This window comes from Piliocolobus tephrosceles, chromosome 18 (genome assembly GCF_002776525.5).
Source record: "Piliocolobus tephrosceles isolate RC106 chromosome 18, ASM277652v3, whole genome shotgun sequence".
Taxonomy (NCBI): Eukaryota; Metazoa; Chordata; class Mammalia; order Primates; family Cercopithecidae; genus Piliocolobus; species Piliocolobus tephrosceles.
The window spans coordinates 13,714,161-13,734,595 of record NC_045451.1 but is presented as its reverse complement, the minus strand read 5'-3'; the positions used below and the strand labels follow the sequence as shown (position 1 = coordinate 13,734,595).

The 20,435-nt window shown below is 34.6% G+C and overlaps 1 protein-coding gene across 2 annotated transcripts in view; it reads left to right on the top strand.

The window, feature by feature from the left end:
- CDH7 (cadherin 7) overlaps positions 1 to 20,435 on the top strand; it is a 133,098-nt gene that overhangs the window by 3,578 nt on the left and 109,085 nt on the right. For both annotated transcript variants that reach the window (XM_023224193.2, XM_023224192.3), the window contains exon 2: positions 8,862 to 9,267. In XM_023224193.2, the coding sequence (XP_023079961.1) occupies positions 9,058 to 9,267 (210 nt within the window). In that variant the 5' untranslated portion in view covers positions 8,862 to 9,057. The remainder of the gene's footprint in view (positions 1 to 8,861; positions 9,268 to 20,435) is intronic.

Genomic DNA, 20,435 nt, shown 5'->3' with positions numbered 1-20,435 from the left:
CGTGGATAAAATTACCAGTGCAAATGAATATGCAGACATCTGTCCATATCTTCATTTCAGATTATAGTATAGACTTTCATTCTGGTAGAATCTCTTTTCTGCTATTTTGCAAAGTGTTTATTGAAGCCTGATGACTTTTGTTGAAGTCACATACATCATACGTGGCACAAGGTAAATACAAGGGTAAATTAAAAATTAAAGTTGATACAGCTAAGATTTCTTGTAAGAATCAATTATAAAAACTCTCTGAATATAATTTTACCGTTTTGTTATTACATAAATCACTCAGACAGATTGTGCCTTGTTACTTTGTTTACTTTTTAATTTACAAAGGCTTCTTCTAGTTAGTTATAAACTCTTGTTTCCCCTTTTTAAAAATTCCTTTCAGCCACAGCAGAGGTTGTGCTTAGTTGAAATTGAGTCTGTAATCCACTTTGAGAAGTTTTCTTTCTATGTTTGATAACCAGATGCACACTACAGGCTATGTGATTCATTTCCAGGGCCCCTGCCTGCATATTTAGGCCAGTTAACAGTAGGAGGTTGTGGTCTGTAGTTGTAATGTTATCCGGCCCAGGGAGCTGATGGATTTGATCACAGTTTCTTTACGTGAGAAGTCACATATCACAGAGAGTCCCCAGCCTCACTAATTAAAATGTAAAACATTATACCTTTTAAGTAGAAAACAGAGGGCTCTTTCATCAAAATTAAAATTATCGAATGTAATGTTAAACTTTAAATGGCATTCAGATGAAACAAATGAATGTTCGTATATTACTATACTGGAAACTGAAGATAGCAACATTAAGTTTAGGATGATTATAATGGGAATATCAGGAGCAAGCAGTCATCTCAAAATATAGGACTTATATCACCAACTGAAAGGGTACAATTGGAATGATACTTATTTTGCCAAACAAAATGGCCCCATATATAGATTTTTCTATCCTAACATACTGTCCTGAGTTGGTACCCTATTTCTAAAATGTTCGCTAGGCTGTTGTTTAGATTTCAGTGGAAATAGTTAGCTACCTTGTGTCATAATGTAGTAGAAAGTTATTTTTGGATTCCAGAGTTGTGTAGACGGGGAAAAAGAAATTTTAAATTTGGATACAGCTCACACTTCATTTTTTTGTAAGATAGAAACATACAACCCTAAACAATAGGTTCCTTCACCCTTTCTTCTTAGTCTGCATTCTCTGCCCTTCTGTATGATAATTATGGTTACCATTACCTACTTAGAAAATTAAAACTTATGGTCATATAAAAATTTAAGTACAATCAAATCTACTTTGTTTGGCTTTTAGGAAAGATGGCAAGTTCCAAAGATCACACATTGCAAAAGCACTCATTATCAGAATGAGCAATTTTTAACAAATACTTGAAAATACTCATTACATCCAGTTATGCAATGGATATTGGATCAGTACCTAGCTGTGTGACCTTGGGCATTTCACTGGGAATCTGTAGATTTCCATTGTATTCAAAGTAAAGAAAGGGCTACTTTGGTTTTTCTAATGTCTATTGCAGTTCAAACATGTCATCAATCTGTGGTTCCACCACTTTGGGAACCTTCAAACTTAAGGAGCAGCAGAATTTGAGGATTTTAAAATGTTTTTCCTCTAACATGAACCCTAATGAAAACCAGACTATTACATTCTTCAGGATTGAAATAGTCTCCTCTTTATTTATGTCTCAGACACTGTCCTGAATAGTGTGGCTGGTAGTGTTGTGGTTCAAAATAAAGTGTGGCTTCAGCTCTGAAAACACTCTGTCCCGGACTATTTTCTCTCTAGTGTTGTATTCTGACATCTGCTCAGTCATGAATGGGAGGGAATTAGAACATATTTTTCCCCTTTGGCATTCCCAAAAATGTATTAAGCGGTTCTACATTAAAAATAGGCAAAAGCAACAATGGATAAGTACACCCTTTACACAAAGCAGACTACTCTAACTTTGTGGCCTGGGATAAATCACAGGGAGGCCTTCAGTGGTAACAGGTGGAAGCTGTACTGGGGACACAAGAGCAAATGAAAGTCTTCAGGGAAGACAGTGGATGAATCAGGAGGCAATCTCTTCATTGAATTTAAATAAAACCATTAAATACCCAAGGAATTCCTAAAAAGAAACAGAGTTCTTCTCCCAGACTACACCAAACAAACAAACAAACAAAAACACTAGTAAATAGAAGGTTGGTCTTAAAACATTGGTAATATCTTGCATAGTTCCCTTGCTGTGGAATGCTGTCATTTCCACATTTAAACATGTGCATCTTTCACCTTACTTAGAGATTCATTAAAAACATGCTACTGTCTAAATGTAGTTCAACCTTAAAGCAGTCTTGGAAATGATAGTTTACTCCCAATAGGTCAACAAGATTTTTTATATTTTGTTGCTATTATTCCGACTGTGATTTCTTGTACTATTATGTTTCATAGGTCAGCCAACAAAATGTCTCAGGGAATATCAGTTAGATGCTGGAGGTGTTTGTCAGTCAACCGTTATGGATTTTTTGATTCTTGTAGATTATTCTATTAAGTACACTGACAGTCCTCAAATGTCATTCTTACATTTGTTTTTCTAGAAAATGCAAATAATTGAATTTATTTTTGGACTGCCATGCTCCATCTAGTCATAAACTATACCAATTTTTAAAAGAGAGGCATAACTAATTTAAATCAGCATTACCAATTGACAGTAAGCTGTGTGTTAGTGTGGTATATATTAAGTATATTTCAAAACAGTTTCAGAAGAACTGAATCTGAGGCAGACTCCAGACAGCAGACAGCATAAGCAGCTGCTCCTTGCCTCGAATTTAGAGAAACTTTGGTGGAATGTGGTCTTTAATTGTGGTAAGTCATTGCTTATTTATATTGGACTGCAACAAACATTCCAGTTCAACTTTAAGTGCCACAAAACCAAAAATAGTCCTATATTTCCTTTAATATAACTGATAGTTAGATATTATATTACATGTTATTTCTAGAAAGCATACAGCACTGTGCACTTTTTAAAAAAGCAGTCTAGAACATATGAATTAATTGGCAATTAGACATGTTTTTAAAACTACTCTTGTGATATGTTAATGTGCAATGGCTGAATATGATGTATACTTGTTATGTTTTTAGCATGCTGACTTTAAATGGAACAGGTTCTGGAAGACTTGCAGTTCTGCTGATTAGTAATTGATATGCTAATGCATAACAGTATTTTTTTATTTTTTTATTTTTTTTTGCATGGAAGGACCTTTAGTCATTGTTTATAAGTATGAAAACACCATTTGATTAAGAGCACAATAGTCACTTGATCTGTTAAAAGTGGTTTCCTAGAGATGTCAAGTAGAGTAGAAATTACAAGAAAACTTTATAGTCATGAATTTGTTTTGGTAAAATAACATTAGCTGTTAAAGTTAAATAGATAATAAACAGTCTACTTGGAACTAATACACTGCCACTTAGTTGAACAAAAATAATTGGAACAAAATGGTAGCATGATCAAGCGATTTAATATCAAATGATGTTGGTTTAGTAAATACTGCCTAAGGGATTTTTACCTCTTCTTTCTTCTTTTTGCTTCAGTTTGTTCAAAATATATTTTTCAGTGTTTCATTTTATATTCTGATGATTAAGGTCTGTTATACTCATCACAGTACTACTTGTGGTGATTTTCATGTATTTCAGTTTGTAAAACATGGGAAAATATTATGAATTGTTTTTTAAAATACAAGTTTTAGCCTTAAAATATTAGAGTAAACAAAATCATTTTAAATCTTCGTCAGATTTTTTTTTCCGTTTCAGATTAATCATTTATCAAGTAGCCCACTACTCCCTCAGACATCTGTGATTTACTTCTGTGCCATTCTCTCCTCAGATATAACCTGTTCTTGTGTTTCTCTTCAGAAATGTTCCATCTTGTTCCATATTATTACTGTCCAAAAGTTTATACAGATCTGTGGACATTTCTTCAACTGTATACCCACATATATTTTATATTCTTTCCTGCACTTTTAAAAAGGCCTAGTGATAGTGAAGAGGTCAGCTCTCCAAACCACATGCATGGATGCAGAGTACTCATTTTTTTCTGATGTGAATCTTGTTTTTAACTCCTGTATATGAAACTCAGATGGGAAAGGAGGTAGAAGAAAGAGAGAAGATAAACCACATAGACTTCTAAAGAGGGATGCAGTGTTTTTGCTTTAGGGCACAGATTTGTGAGGCAATATTTAATCCATTGTGAAAAGTCAACAATTTGTTACTCTGTACTCAAGTTCATTTAAATATAATAAAAGTTATTGTGGTGGCTTTCTACATGTTGATATTTGTGAGAATATAAAAAGCCTTATAAAGAGGTTGTATAATATATGACAAAATTCACAAGTTTAAGTTTGGGTTACTTCTGGTTGACAACCACAAAGAACTATAGGTTTTTTAAAATAATGCTTCAGAGCTCTTATTTCTCTCATGATACCCAGCTCGGGACAGAATGAAATCAGTTGAACTGCTATACTCGCCTTTCTCTTGAAAATGAGATTTGATTGAAAAGGAAGGCAAACATTCCTGAAAGACTGATAAGGAAAGGTGACACCTGACCTGAGGCCATGTGACTCTTCCGCCGCTATAGAGGGCATATGTTCCTGGCAGAGTTGGTTACTGCCAAAAATACTGGGGAACACATTATGAAACATCCTCACTTCAGATCACAATGGTTCACACACTATTTTCTGATTTTCGAAGTGCACTCCACAAAGGGTATGACAGGTACATTTATCTCAAAAAAGAAAATTTCATCCTCTAATAATATACACAATGCCAGTTAAATATCGTTGTGCACTCTGGTAGAATTTGGATCAGGGTAAAGACAATTTAGCTCAAGAGGTTGGCAAATACTTCAAATACTGCAGAGAAATATAATGGAATTTTCTTGAAAGTGATTGTGACTTATAAACATGGTTGACTTACCAAAGAATTTGTATCTTGACTTGTTATATGGTTAACTTTTCATATTAAAAAATGAGGTTGATCATAATGAAAATGAGCATTGCATAGTTTCCGAATGTCAGTTATGTGCCTACTTCAGTCTTAGATGCTACAGATACAACGATAGGGTGGGTCTCCTTCTTCATCAAGGTTTATGTTTATACTAGCTGCTTTTAAAAACCCTTGATTAAAATGAGTTACACAATTATCAAGTATCTTCCCTTCACAGACATTATTTCAATGACTTTAATGTCACCCATGCCATGTTCTGTAAATCCCTTCTTTTATATGTTCTAGCTAGTTTGATAAATCCCCAGTCTTGTTGAATGGAAGAGAAATAATCTTCAAGAGGAAGAAGAGTACATTAAACACCTCTTCTTAAAGTGAATGTTGCATTTTATAAGCAAGTCAAATGTTTCTTTTACATTCTGCCCATTATCTTTTTTTTTTTTTTTTTTTTTTTTTTGAGACGGAATCTCTCTCTGTCACCCAGGCTGGAGTGCAGTGGCTCCCTGCAACCTCCACCTCGTGGGTTTAAGCAATTCTTGGGCCTCAGCCCCCGAGTAGCTGGGATTACAGGTGTGTGAAACCATGCCCGGCTAATATATACACACAACACACACACACACACACACATATATATATATTTTAATTTTTAATAGAGACAGAGTTTCACCATGTTAACCAGGATGGTCTCAATCTCCTGACCTCATGATTTTCCCACCTCGGCCTCCCAAACTGCTGGGATTATAGGCATGAGCCACAGCGCCCAGCCCCCATTATCTTTTATTATTAACAATATGTATTTTATCACAGCTTTAAAAGAGCTAACAAAATCAATTTTATATAATTGTCAAAAAGTAGAAAAGTAGGACCTGAAAAAATAATAGACTTTATAAGATAATTGAGTTCAGCTCCTTCATTTTGCAAATGTGGAAAATAAAATCCCAGAGCGATCCAAGGTCATACAGCAAGTGGTGGAGCTTGTAGGACAGTGAATCCTGTTATCTTATCCCTAGTCCAGACTGTGTGCTTTGTTCTTCATCGGTAAACACCTAGTGAACTAAAATAAATTTCTCCAGTTCTGATATTTGTGTTTGATTTCTAAAAAATTACAGAAGGCATGCCTTTAAGAAATAAAGAGTTATACATATATATAGTACTTTGGCACCTTTGTATTCATCTTGATTTTTTGATTTATGACCATATGGTTCTCTGGAACCAACTACAACTATCAAAATACTTTCCCTTGGTGTAAGAGTTGTCTAAAACATTTGAACATAGATGACATTCCAGTGAAAACTAACATCAACCCTTAAACTAATTTTAACATAGCCAGTTTCAAACTAAAAATATGATAATAATCCCAAGAGCTTTTAAAAAACACATTTTTGATGGCCAGGCACTATTTTTGGCATCTCATGATTTGCTCATTTAATCCTATGAAGTAGATGCCATTATTACCATCTTTGTTTTATAGATGAGAGACTTAAGGCTTTATTTCTGGAACTTCTTAGAATTTAGTTTGTTCAAGATTAGGTAGTTAAGACATAACTGGCCCAGAATTTGAATCTTGATCCGATGCAGACACCAACAGTCTTTACTGGTAACTAACTCCTCAAGTATTGAATTCCAGAAGCTCATTTGCTCTTTAGGTTTTTAGAAGTTGAATGTGTTGTCACTCTCTGAAACAGTGTTACCACATCCACTCAAAACATAAAGTAGCTTAAATGATATAATTTTTGCTCTATTGCATCTAAAAAATATATTATCTGGAACCAAAGTGTTTATGTCATTTTCTTTAAGAGGTAATTCATTCTCTTGAGAAGAGTGGTGAAACTGGAAATGTTCTATGGCCACAGGCTTCACATGCTTGTCTCAGCCACCTGAGCAGAACTCTAAACCATCCCTCCCCATCCCTGGGAGACTGGTTTGCCACTAGCTGAAGGAAGAAACTACATGACTTTGCCCCTTCCCATTCTGTCAGCCATTCCTACTGAAGACCACTCTTCACAATTCTCATCTCATTACTGGAGTAATCTCTACACTAGTATGCCATGTCCAGATCAAAGTTTCAGCACCTCCCTGCCTTTTTAAACTATAGGAAGCATGCCTTTCAGGTGGGTTAGTCAGACCGATCTACAATAAACTTTCAACTTAATTAAAGTACCTATATTGGAACACCAAGGAATGATCCCAAGTTACTTGTTCTTTTTAAGTCAAAGTCTAGAACAACTGGCCCTCTAGGGTGGTTTCTAAGTGGAATAAATTTATTTTTGATCCTTGGATAGGGTATCTGGATTTGGGGAGATTGTGTTCTCTGCACAGGCTGCAGTTAATGTGCTCTAATAAGAGTTACCATTCTGGTGGCTCTCAGGTACAATAATTAGATGAACGCTGGATTTTTCTTAAATGCCCTCTGGAATATCAAAACTTTATAGATATATGTTTTTAAATGTATGCATTCATTTTAACAGTTCATTGCACAAAGTCATTGGAAACTGTTCTAGTTGTGTGAACTATTTAAAAATTTGATAAATTTGTATATATGTATATATTTCACATTTCTTTTACTATATATAGCCTTTTCTTACGAAATTTGACTATCAAAAGTATTTTTTTATTGCATAACAAACACTCCTCTTACACAAGGGACAGTTAGAAAGACTGAAAAGCTTATGAGGATAGTGCATTTTCTGCCTTAATGGGGAGACATCTTTTGGCTTTTGGCTTTATATTCTCAATGCTATATTTGTCTCCCTAAACAAACAAACAAACAAAAAAAAAACACACAGAAATAGGCAAATGATACTTTTTTGCCTTAATTATTCTATTATTGATTTGTTTATAGGAAGTAAAATGAATTTGTAAACCAAAGTGCAACATAGTAAGTTAAGTGAGCACTTTGTCATAAATTCTCATTTCTCTGTGTTTTAGGGGTGTGTTCGAAAGTTTGTTTTGTAGCTGATTTTATATCTCTTGCATAATCAGAATTCTGTAACTGAAATAAATAGACATTAGAATAAAAGGGCTTTTCCATGCTTCTGCTAAAGCACCTCCTGAGTGCATGCCAACAACGAATGGGCCTCACAAATACAGCTGAGTTTTCTTACTCTTCTGTTGGTCAATGTAATTCAGTTCTATCAATGTTTATGTAGGGAGGCCCTACTATGCACAACTCATGCTTCAAGATGCTCAATAAATAATTGTAAAATAGCAAATAACCACAGTGCAATAGCATAAGCTAACATGCTACACAGCATACATGACAATAAGTTCGAAGGATGGAAAATGGAAACGACTGAGCTTTTCAGCTGATCACAATCAAATCAGAACACATCAAAACAGCTGGTGTTCTGTGACTCAGAATCAATCAACCAGTTTTGCATCACCTCATGCTTCTTTATTTCTCTTTCCAGTTTCACAGAAGAGATTTAAACCAGCATATGTCCTTCCCATTTGGTTAAATTTCTGCTTCGAGTTGCTTCGCTTTCACATTCTAATACCAACGAATGAAAATCACTGTAATATAAAATAAAAAAATAAAGGCTAACATTAAAATGATTTTTAAAATGATGCTGCTACATTTGTGTAAAATAAACCATATGCTCAAATAAAATGCCCTAGAAGAAAAGTGATACTTTAAAGTAGTATTATGAAATGAAGATAATTCTGAATCAGCTGTATTTATGTAATTCACAAATATAGCAATGTTTATTGTAATTTTCTAAGTATATAATTAATATTTTAATTATACAAAAATGATATTTGTATAATCTTAGGAAATTTGTATAGTCTTAAGAAAATCAATAGTAGGCTAGTAGATGAATGCTAAATATTATTATGTGTTTTAGTTCCTGACACCAGCTCTTCTCTTTGTTCTGATAGGTACTTATTACACCATTCTTTGGCGAAGGCTATTCGGCAGTGGTGACCTCTTCCAATCCAACACTCTACAAATTATTATCTCTGGACTCCCAGCTGACACCCTGCCGGAGGCAAGAGCTACTAAGCCAACTGGAACTGTGCCTTTTCTCTTGTCAAGGTTTTTTTCTTACACAGGAAAAAGAAAGAAAAAAAAAAGATGAAGTTGGGCAAAGTGGAGTTCTGCCATTTTCTGCAGCTGATAGCTCTTTTCCTGTGTTTTTCTGGGATGAGTCAAGCAGAACTCTCAAGGTCCAGATCAAAGCCCTATTTCCAATCAGGGAGGTCCCGGACCAAGCGCAGCTGGGTGTGGAATCAGTTCTTTGTGCTGGAGGAGTACATGGGTTCAGACCCCCTCTATGTAGGAAAGGTAGGGTATGTGACCTTTTGAAGTTATAAATGATTATTGTCCATGTCTGTGGTTGGATGAAAAACTGCTATATATATGTATACACACACACACACACACACACACACACACACACATATATTTTGCTATGGGGATGATAAATACAAGACATCATTTCTATGAAAGAGTTAATGAAGGTTTTTGGCAATAGCCACTGCGAAGTTGTAATCAGGGTATAATACTCATTACAGTGAAGCCATATCTTAGAGAATGATGCTTCATTCCTAAAAACAGATGAGGATTCTACAGAGCCCTAGTTTACCATGGTCATAACACACTGATAAAACTGTCATTGCCAAAGTAGAGCAAGACTATTCATAAAAAATGAAGAGTGGTAGGTTCTTATAGCAAGTTGGTTTCAGCTGCTGCTTTTGGGCTGTTGTGAAAATGATGTCCATGCTAATATTCATATGTAGATATCCTTCCCTCATACTTGCAGTGGAAAAACTGCAAAGTGAAACTATTGAGCCTAGTGTTTTTAAATTAAGAACAATTCAAACCCACTTTTCTCAGCAATCTTGTTTTGATGGGGTATGTGTGTGTGTGTGTATGTGTGTGTGTATGTGTGTGTGTGTGTGTGTGTGTATTTTAGGTTGCTTTAAACATTTTCCTTTGGATTAAAAATGATGGTGGACAGACGTCAGTTAGAAACGATATCAGACAAGTGATGGGCAGTTCATGGTGCATTTATTTATTGCATGACCAGGTATTAGCTGGATAGACATTGTTTCTTACAGCTTCCTTCTGTCTGAATATTTGAGAAGGAGATTTTCATTGGAGAACTTCCTGAACCAAAAGGTGCTTCTAGAAAGCATGACCTTTTCTCTGCCATTTGGCATATCATGTTCCCAGTTCCTGGTCTGCTTCTGGTTCAGTTATTTTAGTATTTGTAAAGGCCTACTGAGTTTCTCAATTTGGTACTGAGTACTGATGAAGGTTTTCTAAATAGGGTATATTAGCAAGAAATCTGTGCCTCTGTATTTTTACGCTTCATTCTGTCAGTTTTATATTTGTCTTCCTGGCAAAATGAAGCATAGCTACCTAATGAGTTTATCTACAAATCAATTTTTCAACTTTAAAAGATAGAGGAATAATCTTGGTGATTTACTCCATGGGTCATTTTTTTCATTTGAGCACACCTTAAGTAAGGGCAAAAATTATTTTTGTTAATGAGCATCTACATCAACCAAGGTAATCTGTATTATATTTATTATTTCATTTTAATGTCTCTATATTTTATAAATACTGACTTTTACTGCCTTGTAAGCAAAAGGATATTAATAAGTTAAAGGTTTCCAGGGATGTGAATTAGAATTTTTTTTTTTTTGGTCCAGTTATAGCATTTTCCTACCTAAGCTTATGTAAATACAGAGGTGTTTTGTGTACAAATATATATTGTTATAGCCATTCTACCATCATATTTACTATACCTTTATATGCTACATTTCTGTCTCACTCTCTTTTTACTTGTTTTCTTATGAAGAAATTGAGAGGAGTAACCATAATGATCAGGATTTGATTAGGAAACTAGCTCTTAATTTCATTCATTTTTAATGGACATTTAACAAAGTCATCCAACTTTCTTAAATGGACAGATCTGTAATATTCAAGTGACATATAAAAGGAAGTAATAGTTATTAAGCAAAATCATATTTTGTGACAATGTAAAATGTTCTAAAAGCAGCAAAAATGTTTCCAAAGTAAATGCCATTTAATTTGATGTTAAATGGAGTTGCTTGGGTGAAGTTGACATTTAAAAAATCAATATAGTTTTAAAATTTAAGTGCCCTTCTTTTGAATTTCACAACCTTCATATAATAATTCAGAATGCTTATTCCATAAAACTCCTATAAGTCCATTTAAAATTATGAAGAGATATGTCCCTATGTTACTTAAATTTCATATACATACAAAATTACTGGGCAAAGGTGTTATTTTTCTAAGAGAAATTGTGTAGTTAACAAGAAACATTATGTACTTCCCTTTCAAGTAATCAAAGAAGGTCACTTATATTTATATGACAGAAATTAGTTCATGTTTATCTTTTGCATGCTGTATATTGGGAGTTCAGTGTTGCCTTTCATAGTAAATTGTCCAGGATGGAAATGGATTTAAGTTTTTTTAAAGTTGACTAAAATACAGAAAAATGACTATAACATAATTTGAGATGGAGGGAGAATTTATAGGCAAGAGAGACAAATACAAGGCCTTACAGGAACAATTTTCATATATCCTTGGAAAAAAGTGGCAGAGAACTTGAGTACTATAGATTTTGTATTTGAGATGATGAAATTATTCTTTTTATTAATAATTTGGTGGTCTGAATAAGCAGAGATATAACAACTTTGACTTAAGTACATTTTTTATTATTTGGGTAAATAGACACATTTTTCTTTCTTTCTTTTTTTTTTTTTTTTTTTTGTTAGTTTGGGGAGGTGATGTCTGTGCCCAGAAATGTTTATAAGACTAAAAGTTATAGAAGAAGATGTGAAGAAATGGCTGGGCAGATAATCATAGAAAGAAAAGAAAGAACCTGATTAATCAGTGCTTTTCACAGATGTATATTCAACCTAGGCTAGTTAGATGGTCACACTCTTAGTCATCCTAACACAATCTAGCTATTTGGGTAATTTGGAAAATATGGGTGATGACTTTGATACATTTTATACCTTAACTTGATCACATAATGGATAACTACAGTATGTGTCAAATTGACATCATTTTTATTTTCTTGCTCTACCACTTTCTACTAGTTGTATAACTTGGAGGCAAGTTGCCTAATATCATTAAGTTTAAGTTTTCTAATCTCTAAAATAGAAAAATGGTATCCACAATTCAATTCTGTTACTGAATAAATCGATTAAAATATTATGACATATATTCAATTACTCTGGACATTATACTTTATATTTCACTACATATTAATTATAAATTAACTTAGTTTTGGATCATCTATTTTGTTACATGTCAAATGTTATCTGTGTGATTCCTCAGATGAAAGCCAGTATTATTTTATGTTCTAACAGGGTTTATATTTATTCCAGTTAATTATAGGAATGTCTGTTTTGGGGGTGCTTAACAATGCAGCTTTAAGAAATTATTTATATACGATTAAACTGTGGTAGAGATATAATTAGTGGATAAAAAATTCAATCCTTAATAGAAGAACTTCAAATGTTAGAGAAATTATGCCTGTGAGTTATTTTAGACTTTCAAATTTCGAGTCCATGTTAGTGGCAAGTGAGCAGCAAGATCAATTAAATGACTCTTCAGTCAATAAAATTTGGTCATTAAGACATTGAAGATAATGAAGCTATAATATGGCTTTCAAGCATATTATTTTAGGTAGTTTACTGAGTTGGTTTTTACATATGATAACCAAAGACCAAAGTAGAACAGTCTGTTGAGTGGAACCAGGAGTGCTTCTAGAACCCATGCTCAGGAACCACCAGGGCACAGACTTCTGGGCTATGCTAGACTCATGGTTCAAAGTTTGTCATTAGCTTCCCATCATTTTCTTGTGAAATAAGTTGATAGACTCCTGACCCTAAATGTATAGACTTAAGGAAGGAGTCCTTGGGTGTTACTCTGAGTTCTGTTTTAAAAAATAATAGTGCCTTTCCTTACATGTATGTTTTAATTACCATCATGCCTGTTTTCTTGTTTTTATATGGGAAGAAGGAAGGGGGGAGGATCCTGTCTTTTCTCCTTTACATTTGTATCACCCCTCCCGTGGTTATTTACAGTACATAGGAGGTCACAATTTCCACCCATTTCATTGGATCACACTGCATTTTTTCAGCCCAGTCTTTTACTCACCTTGGCATTACTCACTTGATGTCCGCTTGTCCCCTAATTATCTGATGAAAAAAAAAAATTGTCTACAAAACCACTCAGCCTCTGTTCCAGGTATTAAGTGTTTTTCATCTTTCCTAACTGTAATGGGCTGCCAGCTGATCGCTGTGCCCTAGGCCATTACTTTCACTGAAATGTGTGCTTCGTGCCTCTTCCACAATCGCTTCCCTAGCTGTTAACATCACTCTTGCCTTTTTTTTTTTTTTTTTTTTTTTTACTACTCCCCTTTTTTCCCAGCTTGTTCGGGGAAAATTTATACCTATTACCCCAGTACAAATCAAATACATAGAAATGCAGTTTGCAGGATTGGCTTTGCTTTAAATTTAAGCTAACTTGGAAGTGTTGGTGAGCATTTTCAATGCATTTAATTATACCTCAGCTGTATCTCTCACCAAGAAATTACCTCCTGATATCTAAAGATACATTCAGTGTTCCAAAAAGAAAGTTTCATATTGAAAATAGGTTGTGTTTATTTTTAAAAACTTGGGTTACAAATTAGATTCCTTAACTGGAAAATTTTATATTAGATACAGAAAAGGTCAATAATGAATGCCAAGTATGAGCGACAGGAAAGCACATAGTCATCATAGTAACATTTACAGGTTATAGATTTTGTTGAGAAAAGACAAACAGGAAAAGTGTCCTCTGAAAATGTAGATTGCCTAACACCAGGTCAACTCTTAGAAGAAAACAAAGACAGTTTATTTCTAGTAATGAGTAGTAACCCCATTTTCATAGTAACTTTACAACCAGAGTTAATTTGTAAAGGCACTTGTTCTTTGTCAGTTTGCTGATAGACGTGTGAAATTCCTGGTGATTTCAAAAGAAATTTGGACACGGATCAGCTCTATCAGATGCAAATAAGTTCAGATTTTTAGAAATACTTCTTGGCAGTTATATTTAGCTCTTATAATGCTCTAATAAACGAATAAATTGTCATTTTTGTTTTATTCTTACCATTTTGTAAATAACATGTTAGGTTGTGCCACTGAAATGCGGAAACCCACCATTTATTCAGCTTAATATGACTAATTATCTTAAAAAGTCATCTTAGTTCAGAAATGAAGGTTATAATTACCAAAGGCTTTAACTATACTGCTAAAAGTTGGACAGAGTGGAGGACTTTCAGTTATTTGCCTGATTATAGCCGAATTAGATACTCTAGATTGGACTCCACATTTCCTGATTGTCTATGTATTTTGATCAAAATCATTTAAAAATTCTGCCTTTTTAACCATGTTTGTATTTATGTGCAATCTACTTGCCTTCTATTTTGTGATAAAAGCACCAAACATTTTCAAATACAGTCTATATTAGTTGTGTTTTTTTGTTCTTGTTGTTTTGAGATGGAGTCTTGCGCTCTCACCCAAACTGGCATGCAGTGACGCAATCTCAGTTCACTGCAGCCTCTACCTCCCAGTTCAAGCAATTCTCCTGCCTCAGCCTCCCGAGTATCTGGGACTACAGGCATGTACCACCGCACTTGGATGGTTTTTGTAGTTTTAGTAGAGACGAGGGTTTCATCATGTTGGCCAGGCTGGTTTCAAACTCCTGACCTCACGTGATCTGCCCACCTCGGCCTCCCAAAATGTGTATTAGCTGTGTTTTAACATTGTATTTATTTTGAGGTTTTAGGTGCAAAGGACAAGATATAAACTGAAACGATGATTGAGTTTTTTCTCTACAAAGTGCACTGTAATTGTTTGGACAGGCTTTATGTGCATTGCTCATAGATACAGTCACGGGATCTGCAGCCCTCCGTGACTCACCAGGATACATGACAGAATTGGATAAGCAGCAGGACAGTCACTGAGACTTTACTGGGTTGAGCATATGTAGGCAAGGACTGTATTGAGAGAAATTGGGTCCTCATTGTTTTGTATGATTTCTATTGATTATATGTCTTAGGTTGATTACCTGAGAGAAACTCTAGTTTGTACAAACATGGTTAACTTTGTATCCAAGAAAATCTCTTGTATGCTGCTAAACCTACCCTCTGTGTTTTCTTTCTTCTTGTTTTTCTCCTTTCTATTTTCAAATATTTATCACATACTTATACTGTGATTGATAATGTGCTAGATAGAAGCATTAAAAAATAAACTCTTTCATAAAATTCACAGTCTGGTTGATAAGCCAAGCAGGTAACCCTATGACAGTGGATAGCAGTAAATTCCAAAGCTAACCAACAGCTGTGGAGGTGGTTACCACAGAGGAAGAACTCACAGATCCGAGAACAAATGCTTGCATGAGGACACCTGGTGCACCTCTGTGATTTTGTATCTTTTTCATACAATCTTCAAATCAAAGTAAAAGCAAATTATCTTCTTAGAAAATAGGGCAGAGTTTTCTAAAACTATATTGACAGAAGCTTTATATGGTAGAAAGACCAGTAAGCAGAAACTCCAGGTTAAAGTAGCAATTTTCTCGTTATTTTAAACACAGCCCTGAAACAATAAGTTTTGATTTTCTCATCTGTAAGATGTGATCAAATTGGTAAAGTTTTAAACTTTTTTATTTGGAACTAATTTCAAACTTATAAATAACGTTGCAAAGTGCTATTCTCTAATCCAGCTTTTCCAAATGGTAATATCTTACCTGACTACAGCAATTATATAAGCTAGGAAATTAACATTGGTACAATACTATTTACTAATTAACAGCACATCTTCAAAATTTGCCAGTTGTTCTAATAAAGTATTAAATACTTGTTTCTGGCAGGAACCAATTCAATATCACACCTTTCGTCTGTCCTGTTTCCTTACATTTTCCAGTCCGGGATAGTTCCTTAGTCTTTCGTTGTCATTCTGACCCGTAATTGGGTAGAACATCTTATAATATGACCCTGTCTCATGTTTCTTCTTGATGCATATGTTTCAGGGAATATATTTTTGGCAAGTATAAGACAGAAGTGATGCTTTTCCCTTCTCACTGTATCACGTCAGAAGATAGAGGATGCTGACATGACTCATTCATAATGATGTTGAGTTTGATCACTTGGTTAAGGTGGCGTCTGCCAGGTTCCTCCACGGAATGAACATTATCTGGAAGTTCTAAAATCTTGAAAGAGATAGAAAATAACCTAAGCTCTCATTACAGATGGGAATAAATACTACTGCTGGTTTGAGGGAGGTGCAAGGGTTGATTCCGTACAATCTGTTGTCCATGTTTAGAATGAGGAGTGTGAGCCAGATTTAAATCTGTAAGACAGTTAGGTAATGTTCATAATTTTATGCAGCAATTGACTGTTTCTCAAAAATGCATCAATTTAAGATGTCAAAGGGCAATTGATTTTGCTTATTTTTTTCTGAACCATGCAATAATATTCTTTATAGTCCAGAATTGCAGGAAAGTTTTTACTAATATAGAGTTGAAAATAAGAGCTTTCTCCACACATTGCCTATAAAATGGAAAGAATTGTTTTGCATTGTAAGGTTGGGCCCCAAATACTTAGCCATCGTAATTACAAATGAAACATTGTTTTGGAATAATAAATACTTAGAATCCTATAAGTTAAAGAACTAACACAAGACATTACAATCTGATATATTACATTTTAATATATTCACAGGGTTGAAATCTAAACAACTCATAGAATTATATTCAACATTGAAAAAAATTAGTAATGACAGTTTCTTCTAATTATTCTTGTTTAAAACTTATATTCCTGTTGCCTAGTCTGTACTTATTAAATCTTTAGAAAGCCTTGTGAATTAGAAAGTTGTCTTTCTTATGTTAGAGTTCAAGTAATGTATATGTTTGGTAATAAAATAAGTAGAATAATGGAACAGCATTAGAATTATAATTGAGAAGAGCTAGAAGGCATATCAGATGTCTCCAATGAATAATTATCATTTTTAAAAAATCTTAAAATTTTAGTAGAGTTAGAACTCAAATTAATACTACTCTGTCATAATACCAATCAATCATATTTTGAAGATAGATATATAATTTCAGTGTTGTATTTGTTCTGGTTTCCATAACAAAATATCAGATTAGATAACGATAGAAATTTCTTGCTCATAGTTCTGGCTGAGAAGTCCACAATCAAAGTGCCAGAAAAGTCAGTTTCTGGTGGTGCTTTTTTCTTGGCTTGAGGACAGCACAGCCTTCTCCATGTCCTCATATGGCAGAAGAGAAAGATTTCTTACTATTTTAATGAGGCTATCAGTGTTATGGGATTCAGGTCACAACCACATAATCTCATTTAACCTTAGTAAACTTGCAGAAGACATACCTACAAATCAGTCACATTGGGAGTTAGGGTTTCAGCTTATGAATTTTGAAGAGTGGAGGGTCATGACTCAGTTCATAGCAAGTACCTAAATTCATTATAATTCATAGGAAATGAATGAATAACAAGTAATTGTTGACAATAATAATGTAATCTATAGTTTAGTTTTAACAAGTAGAAGTTTACATAGCAGTTTCAAAAATGTATTAGAGCCGGACACAGTGGCTCATGCCTGTAATCCCAGCATTTTGGGAGGCCAAGATGTGTGGATCTCTTGAGGTCAGGAGTTTGAGGCCAGCCTGGCCAACATGGTGAAACCCCATCTCTACTTTAAAAAATATATATATATATATATGTGTGTGTGTGTGTGTGTGTGTAGACATCATTACCTGTGCCTATTGTATTCCCAGCTACTTGAGAGGCTGAGGAAGGAGAATCACTTGAGCCTGAGAGGTGGAGGCTGCAGTGAGCCAAGATCGCGCCACTGCACTCCAGCCTGGTCTACAAACTGAGACTCTGCCTCAAAAGAAAAAACAAAACAAAACCAAAAAAAGGTATTAGAAAAATAGTTTAACTGAAGGTTTAGAAATTTTACCCATGTTTGCTTCAGTCAACTGTAGGTCTCAGGCCAAGCGCCTGAGAATTACCTTCTGTCCTTTTGCCATGCAAACAAAAAAGAAAGAGAGCCAAAAGACATTGGGGGAAAACAAACCAGTATGGGGAGGCCATCTACATTTCTAGTTAGGCTAGAATCTTTGTCTTTTGTAAGATAAATGCAGAAGAGTAGTTTCTCAAGATGGGGCTGTGTTACAGGAATGGTAATTAAAGTACCAGAACCAAAATGATTAACATCATTCTAGCAAGTTGTGTGTGTAAACAGTGCAGAATTATCTGATAAGAATGCTTCCCTTAGAATGTTTGCTTATCTCCTTCGTTAAAATGCTGACATGTTTTAAGGTATTTAACTGAAAACACACAATCAAAATTTGGACAACACATACATAATGTTCAACAGATGTGAGTTTGAAAGATTTGTGATGATCACCAGTGAAATTAGTCAAACCATGCTTAAATTAGATTTTTCTGATTTGTGAGTCATTTAAGGGTCCATATTGGAGTGGAATCTGTATGGAGAAGAAAAGATTACACATTCCGCACTTGATTCTTTGAAATGAAGAAGAAATAAGATAAAAATCGGCATTTTCTTTCCCATAAAATATCTGAGAAACTCAGTTCTGTATTTCTCATCTACTCTATCTCTGATGCAGTTTACATAATTTTCTCAACTGAATCATAAGAGCTGAATTTAGGTGGTTAACTGATACGTTTTGCTTTATCTGGAGAAGCAGATACTGGGGAATTCTAGTCATTGGGATTTGATTTAACTATACCTAAGAACATGTGGCCATCAACAGTTAAAAAGGATTACCAAAGAAATAGATGAAAATTATCACATTGAAAAATTATCACATTTGTTAAGCTGAAGTCATACATAAGGCTTATAATGAAATGTAGAGTCTATAATGTGGAGTAAAATAAAAGCAACTGCATTATATGGCATAGACACAACCTTAGAAAAGTGATTTTTACAAGGTTAATATCTAGTGATGAGATAAAGTTTAAAGCTTGCTATTGAAATTAAAAACACAAACTTTAATAGAAAGGCTAAGTTATCTTCTTAGCTGATCATTGTAACGCTTGCAAGGAGACTTTTACCTATGGCTGCAAAGCTGCATTCAGTGATTTTGGAAGAGCAGTTGTGAAGCGTAATGACCTGAAACAAGACAGTTTTCCCACTGATTAGATCATCTGTGGGAAACATGAGTACAACTGATGATGGAAAATACATACGAGTGAGTGTGGATTCAGGGTTAGGGTCAGAGGAGGAAGTACATTCTGTTTCAGATCCAAATCAGATTTCACAGAGGATATTTATGATTGAAACAAGATTTGAATGACTAACATCTTATTTGTATATTTTTCTCAGTGCTGCTCTCTTCACCCTGTCTGTGGCTTCCGATTTATGTTTAATTTCTCTGTAAACTCTGGGCACATTGATAAAGTCCAGTTTTTCAGTTTTTTACTTAACTTTTAACTTTCTGCTCAACCAGAGCTAAGGCATGTGTGCAAGGAATAGAAAGTTTAAGGAGGAAGGAGTTTAGGCTACCTCAGAGGTTCAACAGTCATACAACAGCTCTTTTTATTATTTTTCCAAGCATCATCTTGGAATTCACCAAAAATTATAAAGTATATAATTTTGGTCATAAAAGACACATAAATCACATGTAATGATTTTATCAAATTATATAAATGCCTTAAACTTGAATATAAATATCATATGAATATCATATATATTCACTAAAAAGAAAAAATATATTCTTCTTCTTATTGTATTTTAATATTAGAGTTTCTCGGGGCTTTGAAATTCATTTACTTTAGGTTCCTGAATTCAGAAATTCTTTGTACAAATCATTGATGAGTGATCAGGTAGCCTGAGGTCCATCTCTTAGTGGAAGCAGGAATTGTCTTAAAAATACACATTTCAGGCCAGGCGCGGTGGCTCACGCCCGTAATCCCAGCACTTTGGGAGGCCAAGGCGGTTGGATCACGAGGTCAGGAGATCATGATCACCCTGGCTAACGTGGTGAAACCCCGCCTCTACTAAAAATACAAAAAACTAGCCGGGCGTGGTGGCGGATGCCTGTAGTCCCAGCTACTCAGGAGGCTGAGGCTGGAGAATGGCGTGAACCCGATAAGTAAAGTATTGAAGATACAGACAGGAAATGGGTGTTGAACCCAGAAGGTGAGGATTTTTTAAAAGTAAGATGGAAAGATGGAAGCTTTTTGTTTTGTATTCTCATAGAGAATTGGAAGTTACGCGGCAATTCCTATGTTGTATGATTGTCTTTGGCTATGTTACCTAACACAGATGGCATAGACAGTAATGAATTCTGATTATGCCAGTGCATAGAGAAGAGGTTTAGCCTAGTAGTTTTCACTGTGGTGCTGAGTGTGGAAGATGTGACTGTGAGTCTCAGCATTG